The sequence below is a fragment of the Sapajus apella genome, unplaced genomic scaffold (genome assembly GCF_009761245.1).
Source record: "Sapajus apella isolate SASKATOON/1434 unplaced genomic scaffold, GSC_monkey_1.0 scaffold1, whole genome shotgun sequence".
In the NCBI taxonomy this organism is placed as follows: Eukaryota; Metazoa; Chordata; class Mammalia; order Primates; family Cebidae; genus Sapajus; species Sapajus apella.
In genome coordinates this window covers 74065475-74085357 of record NW_022436941.1, presented here as the reverse complement: position 1 = coordinate 74085357, position 19883 = coordinate 74065475, and the positions used below count along the sequence as shown (strand labels likewise).

Sequence of the window (19883 nt, the reverse complement as noted above, 5' to 3'; positions counted from 1 at the left end):
TCATTATTTACCCAGTAGTCATTCAGAAGCAGGTTGTTCAGTTTCCATGTAGCTGTGCAGTTTTGAGTGAGTTTCTTAATCCTGAGTTCTCATTTGATTGCACTGTGGTCTGAGAGACTGTTTGTTATGATTTCCATTGTTTTGCATTTGCCATATGGTGAACTTTAGAGTAGATGTGATGTGGTGCTGAGAAGAATGTATATTCTGTTGATTTGGGGTGGATAGTTCTGTAGATGTCTATGAGGTCCACTTAGTCCAGATGTGAGTTCAAGTCCTGGATATCCTTGTTAATTTTCTGTCTTGTTGATCTGTCTAATATTGAGAGTGGAGTGTTAAAGTCTCCCACTATTATTGTGTGGGAGTCTAAGTCTCTTTGTGGGTCATTAAGAACTTGCTTTATCAATCTGGGTGCTTCTGTATTAGGTGCATACATATTTATGATAGCTCCTCTTGTTGCATTGATCCTTTTACCATTATGTAATGCCCTTTGTCTCTTTTGGTCCTTGTTGGTTTAAAAGTCTGTTTTATCAGAGACTAGGATTGCAGTGCCTGCTTTTTTTTTTTTTTTTTGCTTTCCATTTGCTTGGTAAATCTTCCTCCATCCCTTTATTTTGAGCCTATATGTGTCTTTGCACTTGAGATAGGTCTCCTGAATACAGCACACCAATGAGTCTTGACTCTTTATCCAACTTGCCAGTCTGTGTGTTTTAATTGGGGTGCTTAGCCTGTTTACATTTAAGGTTGATATTGTTATGTGTGATTTGATTCTGTTATTATGATGCTAGTTGGTTATTTTGCTGGTCAGTTGATGCAGTTTCTTCTTAGCCTTGATGGTCTTTACAATTTGGTATGTTTCTTCAGTGGCTGGTACCGGTTGTTCCTTTCTATGTTTAGTGCTTCCTTCAGGAGCTCTTGTCAGGCAGGCCTGGTGGTGACAAAATCTCTCATCATTTGCTTATCTGTAAAGGGCTTTATTTTTCCTTTGCTTATGAAGCTTAGTTTGGCTGGATTTGAAATTCTGGGTTGAAAATTCTTTTCTTTAAAGATGTTAAATATTGGCCCCCACTCTCTTCTGGCTTGTAGAGTTTTGGCGGAGAGATCCATTGTGAGTCTGATGGGCTTCCCTTTGTGGGTAACCCAGCCTTTCTCTCTGGCTGCCCTTAACGTTTTTTCCTTCAGTTAAACCTTGGTGAATCTAATGATTATGTTTCTTGGAGTTGCTCTTCTTGAGAAATATCTTTGTGGCGTTCTCTGTATTTCCTTAATTTGAATGTTGGCCTACCTTGCTAGGTTGGGGAAATTCTCCTGAATAATATCCTGAAGAGTGGTTTCCAACTGGGCTCCATCCTCCCCATCACTTTTGGGTATACCAATCAAATATAGATTTGGTTTTTTTTTTTTTTTCACATAGTCCCATATTTCTTGGAGGCTTCGTTCGTTTCTTTTCACTTTTATGTTTCTAATCTTGTCTTGCTTTATTTCATTGAATTGATCTTCAATCTCTGATATCCTTTTTCTGTTTGATCGATTTGGATATTGATGCTTGTGTATTCTTCACAAAGTTTTCATGCTGTGTTTTTCATCTCCATCAGGTCATTTATGTTCTTCTCTAAGTTGGTTATTCTAGTTACCAATTCATCTAACCTTTTTTCCACATTCTTAGTTTCCTTGCATTGAGTTAGAACACGCTGCTTTAGCTCAAAGGAGTTTGTTATTACCCACCTTCTGACGCTTACTTCTGTTAATTTGTCAGACTCATTCTCCGTCCAATTCTGTTTCCTTGCAGGTGAGGAGTTGTGATCCTTTGGAGGAGAAGAGGCATTATGGTTTTTGCAGTTTTCAGTCTTTTTGTGCCCATTTCTCCCCATCTTTGTGGATTTATCCACCTTTGTTCAATGATGTCGATACTATTCCTTTCTGTTAGTTTTCTTTCTGTCAGGCCCCTCTGTAGGGTCCTGCCCTACAGGGTCCTGTGAGCCCCTCTCTGCTGGTGTGAAGATAAGAATCTGTGAAAAAGACACAAGACACAGAGCTAGAGAAAAGAGAGTTTGAACCCAGGGGTCCACTGCCAACCAAAATGTGGAGTCCAGCAGTGGCCCCAAGTTCCTGGATACTGTGTCTTTTATTGAGCACAAAGCAGCGGGAAGGGTAGGTAGGGTGAGGTAATGGTGGTCAGTGATAGGGTCAGGTAAATTACATGTCCTGGAGACAGGGGCTCAGGATTTTCAAGAAGCCAAGGGGAAGAGAAAACCTAAGGCATCAGCACTTTTTTCATACTTGTCAAGAAATAACAAGGTCACTAAGATTTATTTTACTAATTCTTTTAAGAAAGAGAGGAACCAGGTGCAGAAGCAGAGCGTGAAAGTAGACATGGAATTTGACCACTGAAGCACAGCATCACATAGAGACAGTTAAGCCCCCGGATGTCTGTGAGCCTCCCTGACACCTGCCAGGCCTACCACAAGAGCTTGGAAGAGCAGAATTTTCTCCTAACTCCCCCAAGGAAGGAGATGTCTCAGCCATCTTGGACGTCTCCTTCCTTAGCTGGCTAAATAGCAGACGCTTTCACAGTGCTGGTGCTGCCGCATAGCTGAGGTGTCCTCCAGCAGCCCTTATGTGGGCGTGACAGAGGACTTAGAGCATCTTGCCTTAGGGTCACCTCTTTTTCCAATGCCACTTCAGTCCCATACCTCTTGACCTGAGACTTATTAGTAAGATTAAAGATTATATGATCATATATATGTACATATTTATGATTACATGTGAATAGCTATATAATTATTTATGATTATATATAGGAATAACTATGTAACTATATCTCTAATTCTATACTTATATGAGAGCAGACTGAGGCCTCAGACCCTTGCCTTGGCTCCTGTGGGGTTATCCCCCCCAACACACCCCTCTGCTGCAGGTCTGCTGGAGTTTGCTGGAGGTCCACTCCAGACCCTGTTTGCCTGGGTGTCACCAGCGGAGGCTCAGTTGGAAATACAGGAGTCACCTGCCATCTCTGTCTATCTTGCTGGGAACTGCAGACCAGAGCTGTTCCTATTCGACCATCTTGCCAGCAGTCTCTTTTCCGGTAGTTTCATACATTCAGGTTTTACGTTTAAGTCTTCAATCTAGTTCCTTTTTTTTTTTTGAAATGGATTTTAACTCTCATTGCCCATGCTGGAGTGCAGTGGCATGATCTCAGCTCACTGCAACCTCCGCCTCTTGGGTTCAAGCAATTCTTCTGCTTGAGCCTCCCAAATAACTAGGATTACAGGCAGTGCTACCACACCCAGCCAATTTTGTATGTTTAGTAGAGACAGGGCTTCTCCATGTTGGTCAGGCTGGCCTCAAACTCCCAACCTCAGGTGATCCACCCACCTCAGCCTCCCAAAGTGCTGGGATTACAGGCATAAGCCAGTGTGCCTAGCCAATCCGTTTCCATTTTGAGGTGATTTTTAAAAATATGGTAGAAGACAGGGGTTTATTTTGTTCTTCTACATGTGGATATTCAGTTTTTCCAGTATCATTTATTTAAGAGACAGTCCTTTTCCTAACCTGTGCTTATGACACTTTATCAAAAATCAGTTGGCTGTGTGTCCATTTATTTCTATGTTCTTAATTCTCTTCCATTGGCCTTTCTGTTTTTATACCAGTACCATGCCATTTTGATTACTATAGTTTTAGAGTATATTTTGAAGTCAGATAATATGATATCCAGCTTTATTCTTTTTGCTCAAGATTACTTTGGCTATTTGGGGTCTTTCATGGTTCTATATGAATTTTAGGATTTTTCTTTTTATTGCTTTGAAAAATGTCATTGGTATTTTTATGGGGATTGCTTTAAATCTGTAGATTGCTTTAAGTATTATGGACATTTTAACAGTAAATTCTTCTAATCCATAAACACAATATCTTTCTATATATTTGCACCCTCTTCAATTTTTTAAATCAATATTTTATAGTTTTTATAATAGAGATCTTTCACATTCTTGGTTAAATTTATTTCCAGGTATCTAATTATTTGTAGCTATTGTAAATGAGATTGCTTTCTTGGTTTCTTTTTCAGATAATTCTCTATTGGCACATAGAAATGCTACTGAATTCGTATATTGATTTTGTGTCTTATAACTTTACTGAATTTGGTAATTAGTTCTAACAGTTTTTTGGTGGAGTCTTTAGGATTTTGTATATACAAAATCATACCTATAAACAGATGGTTTGACTTTCTCCTTTCCAGTTGGGTGCCTTTTAATTGGGTCTCTTGCCTAATTTCTCTGGGTAGGACTTCCATTACTGTGTTCAATAAGGGTGGTGAAAGTAGGTGATCCTTATCTTATTCCGGATCTTAGAGGAAAAGCTTTCCATTTTTCCTCATTCAATGTGATGTTGACTATGGGTTTGTTACATGTGCTCTGTATTGCAGTTCTTCTATAACTAATTTCTTGAGGGTTTTTATTATAAAAAGATGTTGAAATTTATCAAATGCATTTTCTGAGTCTGTTGAAATGATTATAGAGTTTTTGTCTTTGTCACTATATTGTATTCAGTGATTTATGTTTGTTAAACTATCCTGGCTTCCTGGAATGAATCCTATTCGAGCATGGCGAATGATCTTTTTAATGTGCTGTTTATTTGGTTTGGTAGTATTTTGTTGAAGATTTTTACATTTGTGTTCATCTGGATATTGGCAGTAGTTTTCTTTTTTGTGGTTGTGCCTTTGTCTGTTTTGGGTATAAGGGAATGTTGGTGTCATAGAATGAATTTGGAAGAGTTTCTTCCTCTTCAGGTTTTGGAAGATTTTGAGAAGAATTAGTACTAGTCTTGAAATGTTTGATAGAATTTGGCAGTGAAGCCATCAGATCCTGGGCTTTTTCTTTGATGGTAGAATTTATATCACAGATTCAAACTCTTTTATTATTGGTCTGTAAAGGTTTTCTATTTTTCTTAGTTTAAGCTTGGTAGGTTGTATGTATCTAGGAATTTTTACATTTCTGTTAAGTTTCCCAATTTGTTGACATATTGTTTTCATAATATTTTCCTTTATATTTCTGTAGTATCACTTGTAATGTCTCCTTGTTTATTTCTAATTTTATTTGAGCCTCCTGTCTTCTTTTTCTTAAAATTCTGTCAATTTTATTTATCTGTTATTGTTCTTTTTAGTCTTTTCACTGAAAAGTCTCTTTTTCTGGGGAATGCCAGGTGCCTCTAGTCAGCCATCTTGCTGACATCACTGTTAACAAGGTGTTTTCTTGCTTTCTTAGATTTTAGAAAATTTTTGAGAAATGATGGCTGAGTTTCATACAAAAGCTCGCTGAGGAAATTGGAACTGCTAGGGTTTTTTAATCTTGATAATGTTTTCCATAGCAAGCAGAAATACTGGAGAATATTCTGTTAGTAATTGAACTGTCCTTATCTTCTATAATCTGTTTACCTGATTAATTCACTGATGGCTTGATATCTGGAAAACCTTAGAAACAATCATAGCTGTTTAAAAGCAGCTTTAAAACATCCTTTGCTAAATTGCTGAAATAAATAGTGAGGCTTATTCTGAATGAGAATTGCCTAGCCTATTCAGAAACCTGTTGGAAAAAAAAATGTATCCTAGAGGCCAAAACTGATGTATGGACACATATTTGGGGCACCAAGGAATGAATAGAATAGACACGTGGGCCAGTGCTATTGTAGATAAATCGGGGCTGTCTACTCAGAGTTTGTTTAATAGAGATAGAAATTAATTGCATGGGGAGAAGGCCTGTCTTCCTGGCCAAATTTTGCTCAAATATCTGGTTTCAAGGTAGATTCTGTTCTTTCCCAGACCATTTGTTTTCTAATGATACATAAATTGTATAATAGATATTTGTATAGCTACACCTGTCTGACTTAGAACTACTAAAGCTGTAGAGTCAGAAATAAAGCTTTCTCTGCCCAAGTCAAGGATTATACTTATGCTAGCCAAACAATCCTACACTTTTCCAACTTAGTGTTTGGCTTATTTACTTTCCTTGTTTCAGATGTCCATATCTCTCCACTCTACTTGGCTAATGCTATTTAAATCCCCTCTATACTTTAAGTCCCAACTGGAATACTACTCTCTTCACAAAGCTTTCCTTGACTCCCTAATTATTGTTTCTTTTCCCTAGTTTACCTAGTACTACTTAATTGTTAGTTACTTTCTGTGTTCTCAGTTATTTCACTTATTTTGGCCATGAACTTGTTCTCTATCTAGATTTTTTCAAAGGCATAAATTATGCCATATATACGTATTTTTTCTTTCCTCAATCATACATAACACCTAGAACAGTGTTTAATAGCTGTATATATCAGCTACAGCTAATATTAGATCTACAGAATAAATATATTACTCTGATTCTCTGGTATAAAGCATAACTTATACTTTGTAATGTCAGTGTTTGGTAGAAAATAGATGACATACTCAAATGATGTAATTGAGATTAGTTTAATTTAAATATGTGTCTCTAGGTTAAAATAAACCAACAATGGATGGTGAAGCACCCCAAGACTAGCAATAGTGAGAACTATTATCATCCCTAGGCCTGGAGAGACAAGAGAAGGACCACTACTAAAATCCACAGGGAAGCTATGATGAAAAGACTGCCTGGGGCCAGGCTTGGTGGCTCATGCCTGTAATCCCAGCACTTTGGGAGATGAGGTGGGCGGATCACAAGGTCAGAGATCATCCTGGCCAACATAGTGAAACCCTGTCTCTACTAAAAATACAAAAATTAGCTGGGCGTGGTAGCACGTGCCTGTAATCCCAGCTACTCAGGAGGCTGAGGCAGGAGAATCGCTTGAACCAGGAAGTTGGAGGTTGCAGTGAGTTGAGATCGCGCCTGGTGACAGAGCTAGTCTCCGTCTAAAAAAAAAAAAAAAATGCTACCTGATGAGAACTCTGGCCTTTCTGTGATCTGACAGGGGAGCACCAGAGGGAATACATACCCCAGCTTCACACTCTTACGGTTCTTTGATCTCCACCTGACGTTTTCCACTGGCAGATGGTATTGGAAGCCAAAAGGCAAGGGAGTCTTGTAGCAGTCTAAAAGTCAGCCTCCTAGGAATTAGAGCAAAGTAGAGAAGGTAAAGAGTAGACTCTGGAGTGGAGAGCAAAGAATATCCAGTGCTGTAATCATATCAAGAGAATGTTTCAGGTACAGTTAATCTAAGTCTTTTTGTGCTGCCTTTATTTCTTAAGAGGCACCTATGTTTTCTAGTCTAATTCAGTTACTAACATCCAAGAACATTGTATGATTGATGCATTTCATATAAAATGCAGCTACTGTCTCCTTTTATTGTGATATTAGCTTGTGCAGTATTGTTGAATATGTCTTAATTTTTTCATATTTTTCTATTGCTTGTACAGTTCATAGGTAGAATACATGGAACAGTCTCCATAGCAGTTAGCAAAACTGTACCTTCACCATTCCAATTACATGTTTTTTCTAAATCAATCAGGGTTGCTCATTTTTATTTTTGTATCCTTTTCATAGACAAGTGGTTTTCAGTCTTGTTTTGTATATATATGGTCCTCAATGCAGACATTCTGATTCAAGCTGGTTTAAGATAATGCCCGAGCATCTGTTCTTTTTTAAAAAACTTACAAATATTTCAGATGCACAATAAATGAGAACTGCTTGCACAGGTAATCATTTTGACCCAAGTGTTACTGTTGCTGCTCGTTCCCCCCCCACCCCAATATATATCATACTCTTGAGTAACTAAGGCTTAAATGGAAATCTAATGTGCTTTATGTGCTCTTCAAAGCAAAAAAAAATGTTTCATATTTTTCATATTCACAAATACTTATGGGATAGAAAATATGTGGTTTTCAGATTCCTAATAACTTAACAAATTTGTATAAATATTTCAGATTTACAATATAGAGACTAATATACTGAACACCTGTGTTCTCACCACTTAGCATTAGAAAATATTAACATTTTACTATTTTTTCTATTTTTTCAAGAAATAAAAGTGCAGATAAAATTTAAGCCCCCTTCATTTTCTTCCTAGAGGTTACTATTCTAAACTTGGTGTCTGTCATTCCTGTGCGTATTCCTATGCTTTTGCTACACATGCATGTATCAACAAAATATTAGTTTGTTTTACATGCTTTAAACCTTTTTATAACTCTTACTATGCTGTGTTATTCTTTAATGTGTATATTTTTGCAGCCTTTTTACTTAAAATAACTGATTTTTTTAGATACATATAGCTTTAATGTATTACTTTCTATTGCTATGTAGTATTTCATTGTATGAATGAACAAAAATTTGTTAAATCGATGCACATTTGGCCTGTTTTCAGTTTTTTATATTATTGTGAAGTGTTGCTAAAATGAACATTCCCATATGATGTTTCCTTATTCATGTACTAACCTAGAACTGTACATCCACAGATAGACATATTTTATTTTGCCAGACCTTGCCAAATTGCTTTCCAAAAGGGTTCTGCCTAGTTATACCTCCCCATAGAAGTTTTTGAGATTCTTGTTGTTGCTCCATATCATTTTTAAAGTTGGTATTGTAAGACTTTTTAATTTTTTCCAGTGTGATGGGTATGAACTGGAATCTTGTTTTATTTTTCATTTTCCTGATTTCTGGTGAGGTTGAACACTTCTTATATAATTGTTGGCCATTTGGGTTTCCTCCTCTAGGAACTGTGCTTTTATATTCCTAGTTCATTTTTCTGGTGGATATATATATTTTTTAATGTGTTTTGTAGAATTAATTGTAGCGGTTAACCATTTGCTTATATATGCAGATTTCTTCTTCCAGTCTGTGTGTTGTCATTAATTTTGTCTTTTCTTGTACTGAAGTTAAAATTTATCAATATATACTTTGCCGCTTTACTCTGTTTTTTGAAACATGACCCAGCCTATAGTCACAACCTTGAGCTCAAGGTTTGCAGCTTTCTATAATATCTACTTTCAAAAATTGCTTCTAGATAAGACAGGATATAAATGAATAAATGAAGAAGCAAACATGCTGTATAGTCTCTCATTAAAATTTATGTAAAATTATGAATCTTTAAGAAATTATATTAGAGAGTTTCCTGGCTCAGAAATGGCAGCAAACAGCCTCTAGTGTACTCTTTTCTCATTTTTCATTAAGTTCCTGTGAAGATGTAGAATAAAATCAAAATTTACCATAAAGCCAAAATTTAAAAACTTTGAAAACACAGAAAGCATGAAGAAGTACCTTAATTAAGAAGCTTATGGTCTTAGGTTGAGAGAAATTTCTCTTTATTAGTGTCTGGCTTCTCCTTACTGCTTATAGTAAACTTGAAAGGAGAAAGATGAATTGTAAAAGGAATTTTAAGCTAAAGGGAGCTAGAAATTAAGATTCTGAAAATTCTTGACCTACCTATATTGTATAATAAATACTGGAAAGCATGTTCTGGAGAGGACACTGAATATATGGTTGGACAATCTTTCAATCCATAAAACTATGATAGGATAGAAGAAATACTGCCATTTTGGATTAAAGGAGACAGAAATAAAGGATGGCTTTCAGACTTCTGGGATTCTGCAGAAAAGGACCATAGGCCTATCTGGCTATGAATATCCCTTATCCTTTAACAAAAGATAAGGACCTGAAGGTGACACAGAGATGCCTCCATAGGCCCAGAGCACACAGACTCAGAGGCCTAAGGCTGTTTCTTCCTCAGTTTCAGAGTATAGGGCCATCTCTTCCATTTCAGCAGGCCAGGCTACCCATGTCCATAGCCTTAGGGGCAAGGCTGCCCCCCATAGCCAAGGGAGCAGGTCTTCCATCTCAGTGGGCCAAGAAAGCAAACCCACTGTTATGGTGGGCCTGTGGGGCAGACCATTAAGCCAGACAGGATTATTATTGTGCCTTACTATCTAATGGAATTTGCCTTGCTAGGTTAGGAACTTGCTTGTGACCTGTCACCCCTTTCTTTGTTCTGATTTCTCCCTTTTGGAATGAGAATGGCAACCCTATGCATGTGCCACCATTGTGTTTTAGAAGCATATATGTTGCATGGTTTCACAGTTTCATGGCTGGAGAGGAATTTTGCCTCATTATTAGTCATATCTTGAGTCTCATCCATACCTGATTTAGATATTTAGATGAGACTTTGGATTTGGAGTTGATGCTGACACGAATTAAGACTTTTGAGAGCTGTTGGGATGGAGTGAATGCTTTTTGCATGTGAAGAGGATGAATTTGGGGGTCCAGAGGGAATAATGTTACAGATTGAATTGTGTCCTCTCCCCTAAATCCATATGTTGAAGTCCTAACCCCCAATTTGGAGACAAGGTCTTCAGGGAGGTAATTAATGTTAAATCAGGTCAAAAGGGTGGAGCTGTAACCCAGTAGTACTCTTGTGCCTGAAAGAAGAAGAGGAGACACCAGAAGTACACATGCACAAAGGAAGGGCCATGTGAGGACACAGCAAGAATATGGGTGTCTGCAAGCCGAAAGGAGAAGCCTCACCAGAAAACAACCCTACCGGCATCTTAATCTTGAATTTCCATCATTCAGAGCTGTAAGAAAATAAATATCTGTTGTTTAAACCCAAGCAGATTAGTGCAGGTACCATACTGACAAGGTATAACTTTTTTTTTTTGCATTTAGAAAACCAATTTAGTTGATACTAAATTTCAAAAGAAGGGTGTAAAAACCCAAGGCAAAAGTAAACTTCTCCTTTTTTTGTTAGTGAATATTAATAACTTTGAGTAGGAGGTATTGTTATGAGATGTCAAAATAATTAGTTTTTTAAATTAATAGACTATTTTTAGAGCAGTCTGTTTATAGAAAAATTGAGCAGAAAAATAAAAAAAGTTCCCATTTATATATGTATGGGAAGTACAGAACACTTCCTCTTACCCTGCAGTTTCTCATATGATTATGGTCTTGTATTAATGTGGTACACTTGTTACAATTGATCAATGAATATTGATACATTATTAACTGAAGTTCATAATTTACATTAGGATTCATTCTTGGAATTGTATAGTTCTGTGGGTGTTGACAAATGTATAATACATGTATCCACCATTACAATACATACAGTATTGTTTCACTGCCCTAAAATTCCCCTACATTTCATTTATTCATCCGTCTCCTCCCCCCAAATGCTTAAATGTTAATACAAGGTGATAAAACTGCTAGAAAGCACTAATTGCAAATTGTCTTTCTTTACTATTCTGATAGAAATTACAGACTATTTCACAAAGGTCAGTGCATGAGATACAGACATTTTTTCTATTGTCTAATGACTTTAAAGACTAATATGTCAGTGTTTAATTGGTTTATTTTTTGCTATTGAATTTTAGAAGATAATGATATATTTTTATATTAGTATCTTCTCATCTAGATGGTTTCCAGATATTTTATCTCATTCTATAAGTTGCCTTTTCACTCTGTTCATTATTTCTTTTGCTGTGCAGAACTTTTTGGTTTAATATAGTCTTACTTGTCTATTTTTTGGTTTTATTACTTGTCCATTTTGTGTAAAATTCAAGAAATCCTTTCCAAGACCAATGTCAAAAAACTTTCTATTTTCTTCTAAGACTTTTACAGGTTCAGATCTTATCATTTAAGTGTTTAATTTATTTTGAGTTGATTTTTGCATTTGGTGTAAGATAGGGGTCCAATTTCATTTTTTTGCATGTGGGTGTCCAGTTTTCTCAGCATCATTTGTTGAAGAAACTGTCCTTTTCCCCCACTGTGTTCTTGATACCCTTGTCAAAGATCACTTTATCATATATGCCTGATTGAGATAGCAAACAAACAAAACAGTTCAAAATGAGTAATAGATTTGAAGAGACATTTTTGTAAAGAAGACATACAAATGGCAACTAGATATATGAAAGAGTTCCTAACATTAGTAATCATCAGGGAAAGGCAGTTCAAAATTACGATGAAATAGTCCCTCACGCCTGTTAGGATATTACCAAATAAACAAAAGACAAATGTTGACCAGGATGTAGGGAAATTTTATACACATTTGGGAATATTGAATGGTGTAGTCACTACTAAAAACAGTGTGGAGGTCTTCAAAAAATTAAAAATAGAACTAACACATGATCCTGCAATTCCGCGTCTGATATATAACCAGAAAAATTGAAATAACAATCTCAAAGAGACAATTGCATCCTCGTGTTCATTACAGCATTATTCAGAATAGCCAAAATAAGGAGAGAAAAAAACCAGGTGCCCATTGACAGATAAATACATACAAGGCATATACATACAAGGAAATATCCAGCATTGAAAAAGAAGGAAAACCTAACATTTGTGACAACACAGATGAACCTAGGGAACATTATGCTAAGTGAAAAAAGGCAATCGCAGAAGGGCAAATACAGTATTTTACTTATATGAGGTATCTAAAATAGTCAAACTCATAGATGCAGAGAATAGAATTGTGACTGTCGAGATGGGGGAAAGGAAATCGGTAACTGTTGCTTAATGGGTATAAAGTTTTAGTTATGTAGGATGAATAAGTTCTAGAGATCCGATGACATACTACCTATAGTTAACAGTACAGTATTATGCACTTTAAAATATGTTAAGAGGATAGATCTCATTTTTAGTGTTCTTAACCAAAACTAAACCGTACAAAGGACAAGGAAATTTTTAGAAGTGATAAGTATATCTAGTACCTTGATTGTGGTGGTAGAATCTTGGGAATATACATATGTCCAAACTCATCAAAATGTATATATTAAATATATGCAATTTTTGTATACCAATTATACCTTAAAGCTTTTTTTTAAATTAACATCAGTCAACATAAAGAATAGCAAATCACAGAGTTACCTGTTTTGAGAGGTTCTCAGCTTTACATTAGACCTTTCTATTTTGGCCCATTCCCAATTATTTAGAATTCAGATTATGAAAGTTTTCTTTAGCATTTAATCAGTTCTTTGGTAGTGGCAAAGACTGGCTCTGTTTATCCACATACAGTATAAATTTATCTGTGTTATGTATCACTTATAATGAACAATCGGCCTAGGCTCATTTCCATACTTTCTTGTTTTCCGGTTTTTCCTTGGTGATGGATAAATAATCCCCATATGGGCAATGGTGGGAAAACACATCTGGGACTTCTTGTCTCATTGCAAGGACTTGACTTCTACCTATCATAAAACCTTGACCTTTTAACCAGGGCCAGATAATAAGAGTTGTCACTGTAGATACTGCCCCATATTGAGCATTATTTACCTACTGTTATCACACAGAGGCAAGAATGAGGTTATATTGATGAGGGGGAAAGAGGAAAAGGAAGAGAGACACACTTTGAAGTTACAAATTTTTATATTGAAATATACATATAGAAAAATGGACAGATCACAAGTATACAGCAGATGAATTTTCACTAACTGAACATGCAAATATGTATATAAAATGCCAGAACCCAGGGTAGGAAACTGATAGTATGTTAGAAAGTAGTACCACAGAGGCTTATCAGGTATTATGTTAGCTTATTTTTAAATTTAACATAATATCCCAGGAGATTCCTTTTTTGAGTAGTATAATTTCACCTCTAAATAAGGTAAACTATATAAGAAAATATTTTCTATGACCTTATCCTCACCAGTTAACCTAGTAGAGAAATGTACATATTGGGGGTAGAGTGTCTTCTGGCTGATTAGTAATACTGAAAGTATTTAAATCCAAAAGTTGAATTTAAACATGTTTAAACCAAGTATATTTACTAATATAGGAAAGTTTTATGTACCAAGTATGTGAAAGTGATGTAGTTAAAAATCATTATGGTGAGAAAATTGTTATTAACCACCTCCTGTGTAGTTAGGGAATAAAGAAATATCATATCAAAGGGGTAGTGTGTGTGTGTGTGTGTGTGTGTGTGTGTAATATAAGTGTTCTTTATTCATACATGTGTTCTTCCCAGTTCCGCAGCATCAGGGAAGAAACTTGCTAACTGTTGTTATTAATGTGCAGTAAGCCCTCACTTAATGTCATTGATAAGTTCTTGGAAACTGCAACTTTAATCAGAATGAGGTATAATGAAACCAATTTTACCATTGACTAATTGATATAAGTAGTTAATTTCCTATGACATATTTCTGGTCACAAAAATGTCCATCCAACTTTTAAGTAAAGACCAAAACACTTCTACTATTAAACATTAAAGTAAATGTGAGCTATACAGACATTTAAGAATCAAGACATCTAATGAAATAAGATCAATATTTACCCAGTTATTCTAGTTCAGGGTTGCAGGTGGCAGAAACCTAATCTGTCAACTCTGCGTGCAAGGTGGGAACCAGCCCTGGACAGGGCACCATTCCATAACAATACATACGCACACTCACTCCGATTGACACCATTAAGACGTGCAAATTAATTTAATGTGCACTTTGTTAGGATATGGGAGGAAACTGCAGTGCCCAGAGAAAACCTGCACAGATATGGGGAGAGCATGCAAACTCCACACAGACAGTGGCTCTGGCCAGGAATTGGTTATTTTCTCATCCAGTGTTACAATGGAAATAGTCTTTCTTTTCCTCATCAATTTTATAACTAGATGATATTGAATAAAACAATGTTATTTAAGGACCTTCTGTATTTGTAACAAGATGGAAACACTGTAGCCAAAAAACCAAAAATGATGTAATGTATTAACAGGCACTTAGTTCTGTTTTTCTTTGTTTTTCACTGTTTAATGCTTTCGGATGATAGACCACCTGTTTATTCTTATTTAGAGCATTGGCTAGTAGCCCTGCTACAAATTTGAATAATAGGGCAAATTGTGAGCATCATTGTGTTCTTCCTGATTTTAATGGAATGATTTTAAAGTTTCACCATCAAGTATTATATAGTTGCTAACGTTTTTGATAAACTCCCTTTCTATCAGGTTAAGAAAATTTCCTTCTATTACCAGGGTGGTGTTTTTTGATTTTTTTTTTTTCATTTCTGACTAAATGTTGAATTTTACCATGCGTTTTATTTTTGTAGCTTTTAAGTTGAGCATGTTTTTTCTTTTAATTTTTAGTTCAGTATATTGAATAGTTTTTCACCCAATTTTAACCATTTTTGAATTCCCGAAAGTAATCTTACTTGGTCAAAATTTATTTTAATTCATTGATGGATTCTGTTGTCGAATATTTTATTTAGTATTTTAGCATCTATGTTTATAAGTAGATTGGTTTATAATTTTCTCATATTCTCCTTGTCTAGTTTTATATTTCCTTGTCTAATTAATATATTGAAATTATATTAGTCATATAATTATTTGGAGGAGCTGTTTTTTTCTTTTCTGTTTTCTGGACTACAGTTTATAGGTTATAAAGATTATTCATTTCTTAAAAGTGGTAAAATTTCACAGTTACAACGTTTATGCCTATATTCCCTTCCTACTTGTTTTGGAGAAGATAGATCTGAGTTCTGTGTTCATTAAAAATTTTTTTGTTTTATTTGTATTTTCTAACTTTAGGCTAATTTTAATAATTTATAATTTTTTCCACCTCATCTCAATTTTAAATTTATGAATAACAAATAAAAAGGAAGCAAAGACTAGAGACCCAAGAATGTGGAATTACTGCTGTGCCAAATGCTGATATTTTACCTTAAAGAGTAGCAAATGGCAAAGGATAGACAAAGAAATGCAACTTCATTATGGAGGTTATAATTCCAGTGGTTGGTATTATAAAAAATATCAACCTAATCTGTTATAAATGTGTTTCTCCATAGGGACTCATCTGTCATTCCTAAATATTTTGAAGAATGTTTTGGGAAGTAAGATTTTCAACAACAACTTTTTTGAGACAGCTGTTTTGCATAAAGTAGCAGTTCTCAAAATGTGGTTCATGCCCCTGGTGACTCTGAGACCTTTTCAAAGAATCTGGTCAAAACTGTCTTCTTGGTAATATTAAGATGTTGTTTGCCTTTTTCACTGTGTTGATATTTGCACTAATAATACAAAAGCAATAGTGGGTAAACCTGCTGGTCCCTTAGCAAAATCAAGGCAATTGTGACAAACTGTACTAGGAGTCATTTTATTCCTTACCACCACACAGATGCAAAAAACCCTGTTTATTGAAGCAGTAAATAATATTTCATTAAATTGTTACTTTTAAGTACATCTTTTTAAAAAATGCTTTGTGGGGAAAAAACAAGAATCAATAGAATACTTCTGCAGTCTACTGATGGCTGATGATGGTCTTGAGGAAAAACCTGTGTTCAGTTGTTTCAGTTGAGAGTTGAACTAGGCACCCTTTCATGGCACATTATTTTTTACTTGAATGATTGACAAACTATATTCAGACATGGATAGTTGGCAGTATTATAAGTGATAAATTGGAACTTTATACAAAGATTTATATCCTAGAAACACTGAAGTAGAATCTCTTAGATTGTGGCCCAGTGACCTGCATTTAAGTAAATGCAAGATGTTCCTTATACTGTATATTTGAGCAGGTGACATTGTACCAAGATCTAAATGATGAGAAAGGAGCCAACCATGCAGAGACACAGAAGGGGTGAGGAGGTCTAGACAAGGGTTATCCAGTAGAAACATAAAGCAAACCTTATCTGTAAAGCCACATAAACAAGTAAAAAGAAACAGGTTAAATTAATTTATAATACATTTTACTTAATGCAGTATTTAAAAAATATTATTTCAACATGTACTTAAACATATTGAGATATTTTACATTATTTTTTTTCTGCGAAGACTTCAAAATCTGGTGTATATTTTATACTTAAGTGCACATCTCAATTTAGGTAAGCCACATTTCAAGCACTAAATAAGCATACCTGGCTAGTAGCTACTCTGTAGAATAGCTTACATCTATGAAGAGTGAACAGCCAGTACAAAGGCCCTGAAGGAGATTCACATAGCGATGTGCATTGGCGTTTGGAAGCTGAAAATACTGGTTTAGAGCTTTGGAACAAGATCAAAACCAGACATATGGTTATAAAAATCGTTGATATAGAAGAATTGTCACACAGAGCGAGTATAGGTTTTAGTGTTTAAATGAAGACTTCTAAGGATCTCCTACAGGGTTTTTTCTACTACATAGTTGCATGGAAAAATTTCAGGGAGAAGAAGGCAGGTATCTCATGGTATAGGCAGATGTGGCGTTTCTCCATACTTAATCCTGATATGACTCCTCCCTGTAGTCCCTATCCTGGCTGAGGACCACTGGTTAAAAGGGAGAAGAAGATAAAAGGCTAAGAAGATATAGAGAGGGAAGAAGAATACTAAAGAAGTTAAGTGTGTTAGTGCTTCAACAGTAAAGAAAGAGGAGGGCAAGATATTTGCATACAAATGATTTTTGTTTTTTGAGTCTGAGTTTTGCTCTTGTTACACAGGCTGGAGTGCAGTGGTGTGATCTCAGCCCACTACAACCTCTGTCTCCCAGGTTCAAGTAATTCTCCTGCTTCAGCCTCTCAAGTAGCTGGGACTACAGGCATGTGCCACCACGCCAGGGTAAGTTTTTGTATTTTTAGTAGAGGTGGAGTTTCACCATGTTGGCCAGGCTGATGTCGAACTCCTGACTTCAAGTGACCTACCCACCTTGACCTCCCAAAGTGCTGGGATTACAGGTGCGAGTCACCACACCCGATCAAATTAAATTATTTTTGGTGGTCATTGAGGTTGTAGTTGAGATGGAGTGGTCAATTGGGCTAAGATGCATTCTGAAGACGGGTCAGTAGAGACAGAAGTACATCCTGTCTACTGAAAGATCTGGCCCTCTCAGCCCTGTGTTCTTTAAGTCCTTCACTGAAAGTTGGTAACTGTCTAGGCATGTTCCCTGTCTTACAGTTCCTATAGTTGCATTTTACTTAATAATTGTTAATTATACGCATGTCCTGACCATACTATAGATTCCCTTGGGGAATTTTTTTTAAATGCCCATTTCTACATCCATCCCCATCTCAGAATCAGTCAAAATTTCTAGGAGTGGGGCTTAGGCATCACTCTTTTTTAAAGCTTCCCAATCAATTCTGTGTGCTACCATTGAAAAACTATTATCTGTGGCATAGTGAGCACTTCTGAGACAGAAAATAAGTTTTACTCATTTTTATGTTCCCAGAGTTTGGACTCATTGTCTGGCACATAGTTAACTTTCAGTAAGTGTTGAATGAATGAGAAATGAGTGAACAAATGAGGAAATGTGGCCAGGAAACTAGGCAGGCCCATGTAGGTAGCCTGATAAATTAATAATGCCTTTCTTTATGCTGGACAATTACCGGACAAGTTACTTAACACCCTGTTTCTATTTTGGAATTGTTACATATTAATGTGAAACTATTATCCCAAATTGGTCTAAATCAAAGTATTGATATAAAATCTCAGGTGTAAAAATAGATTAAAAAATCGTTTCTATTCTCTGAGTCTTGCTTGGTTATATACAAGATGTAGCATATAGTTAACTGTTCCAATGAGTACAATATAATGGAGGCTTTGTTGCATTCAGGATAAAGGATTTTTACTATGAATTTAAATGATTTTAAGTAGGCACTACCAATTTTCACAGAATTAACAACTCAGTAAATCCTATTATTTTAAAAATTTAATGCTGTAGCTATTCAAAACATCCTACTTATAAGAATATTTATAGTTCTTTGTCGTGACTCTGAATACCACTGTAGGCCAAATGTAGTGGTTCATGCCTGTAATCCCAGCACTTTAGGAGGCTGAGGCGGGGGATTGCTTGGAAAGCCAGGAATTTGATACCAGCCTGGGCTACCAAGCAAGATTCTTTCTCTACAGAAAGTTAAAAAAAGAAAAAAAAAATTAGTCAAGTGTAATGGTGCTCTCCTATAGTCCCTGCTACTTGGGAGATGGAGGCAAGGAGATTGCTTGAGCCCAGAAGTTCAAGGCTGTAGTGAGCTATGATTGTGCCATTGTGTCTCAGCCTGGGTGACAACAGTGAGAGCCTGTCTAAAAACAAACAAAATACTACTGCAGTAATTATTGAATTGACTCTTCAGATTCTGTTTACCACCTTTAGTGGGAGACAAATGAAAAGCAGTAGATATAAAACTTTGTGCACAAAGAAAATAAGCTGGTAGTCGTTAACATAATGTATCATTGTAATTAATTGGAATTTTCAGTCTCACATGTAATGCATAGAGTGCCCAACCCTAAGACCTGATAACTAGTGGGTACCTTAATAAATGATAGTTCCCTTCTTTACGCTCCACTTGCAGCTAATGCTCTGCTAAGGATTTAGAAAGTCTAGTTTATCTGACCGTTTAATATTCTAAAAATGCATTAATGTTCCCACAGATGAAAAGAAGTGAAGAATTGATAACTAAAAATCATAGTCAAGAGGAAACAAGTATTCTTCGTTGTTGGAAATGCAGAAAATGTATAGCAAACTCTGGTTGTTTCATGGAGTATCTTGAGAATCAAGTAATTGAGGTGAGTGTTGGTAATTCCAGTATTCAGTTTCCTGGTAGAGGAATGCTGTGGGCATATCCACAATATCCACACACATGTACACTTATTCTTCTCTACCTTATTAAGAATATTTATAGTTCTTTGTCATGACTCTTTGGCTCTTATGTTATTTCACCTGACCCACTGAAAACATTCTAAAGTGGTATTCAAAAAGCATCCCCCTCTACACAGTTAAAATTAATTTTACCTTTAATTAGTAATGTTAATATGACCTTAATGTTTTAAGTGCAATGTTATAGGCATAAGTTGAAGATAATAGTGTTCTTATTCCCACTATGAGTGAGCCTCAGTAATCACTGCACAACTAAATTCAGAATCCTAGTAAGAAGGGGAAACTGGTTATATAGTTTTGTTGTTGTTGTTGTTGTTTTTGTATCCACTATGGGCCTAAAAAAGAAAGTTCATGTATAATATGAAGGTAACCCATAGGAAAACCTGAATAATATTCAAGTGTGTGTTTGGTC

At 35.8% G+C, this 19883-nt stretch overlaps 1 protein-coding gene across 3 annotated transcripts in view; it reads left to right on the top strand.

Annotated features, from left to right (window-relative positions):
- Positions 1–19883, top strand: part of RNF180 (ring finger protein 180) — a 233168-nt gene that overhangs the window by 12240 nt on the left and 201045 nt on the right. For 2 of the 3 annotated variants that reach the window (XM_032279845.1, XM_032279862.1), the window contains exons 1-2: positions 17407–17439; positions 19246–19380. In XM_032279845.1, coding sequence (XP_032135736.1) covers positions 17422–17439; positions 19246–19380 — 153 coding nt within the window. In that variant the 5' untranslated portion in view covers positions 17407–17421. Of the gene's footprint in view, positions 1–17406; positions 17440–19245; positions 19381–19883 lie in introns of those variants that run through there. The other variant, XM_032279854.1, reaches the window with a different exon arrangement.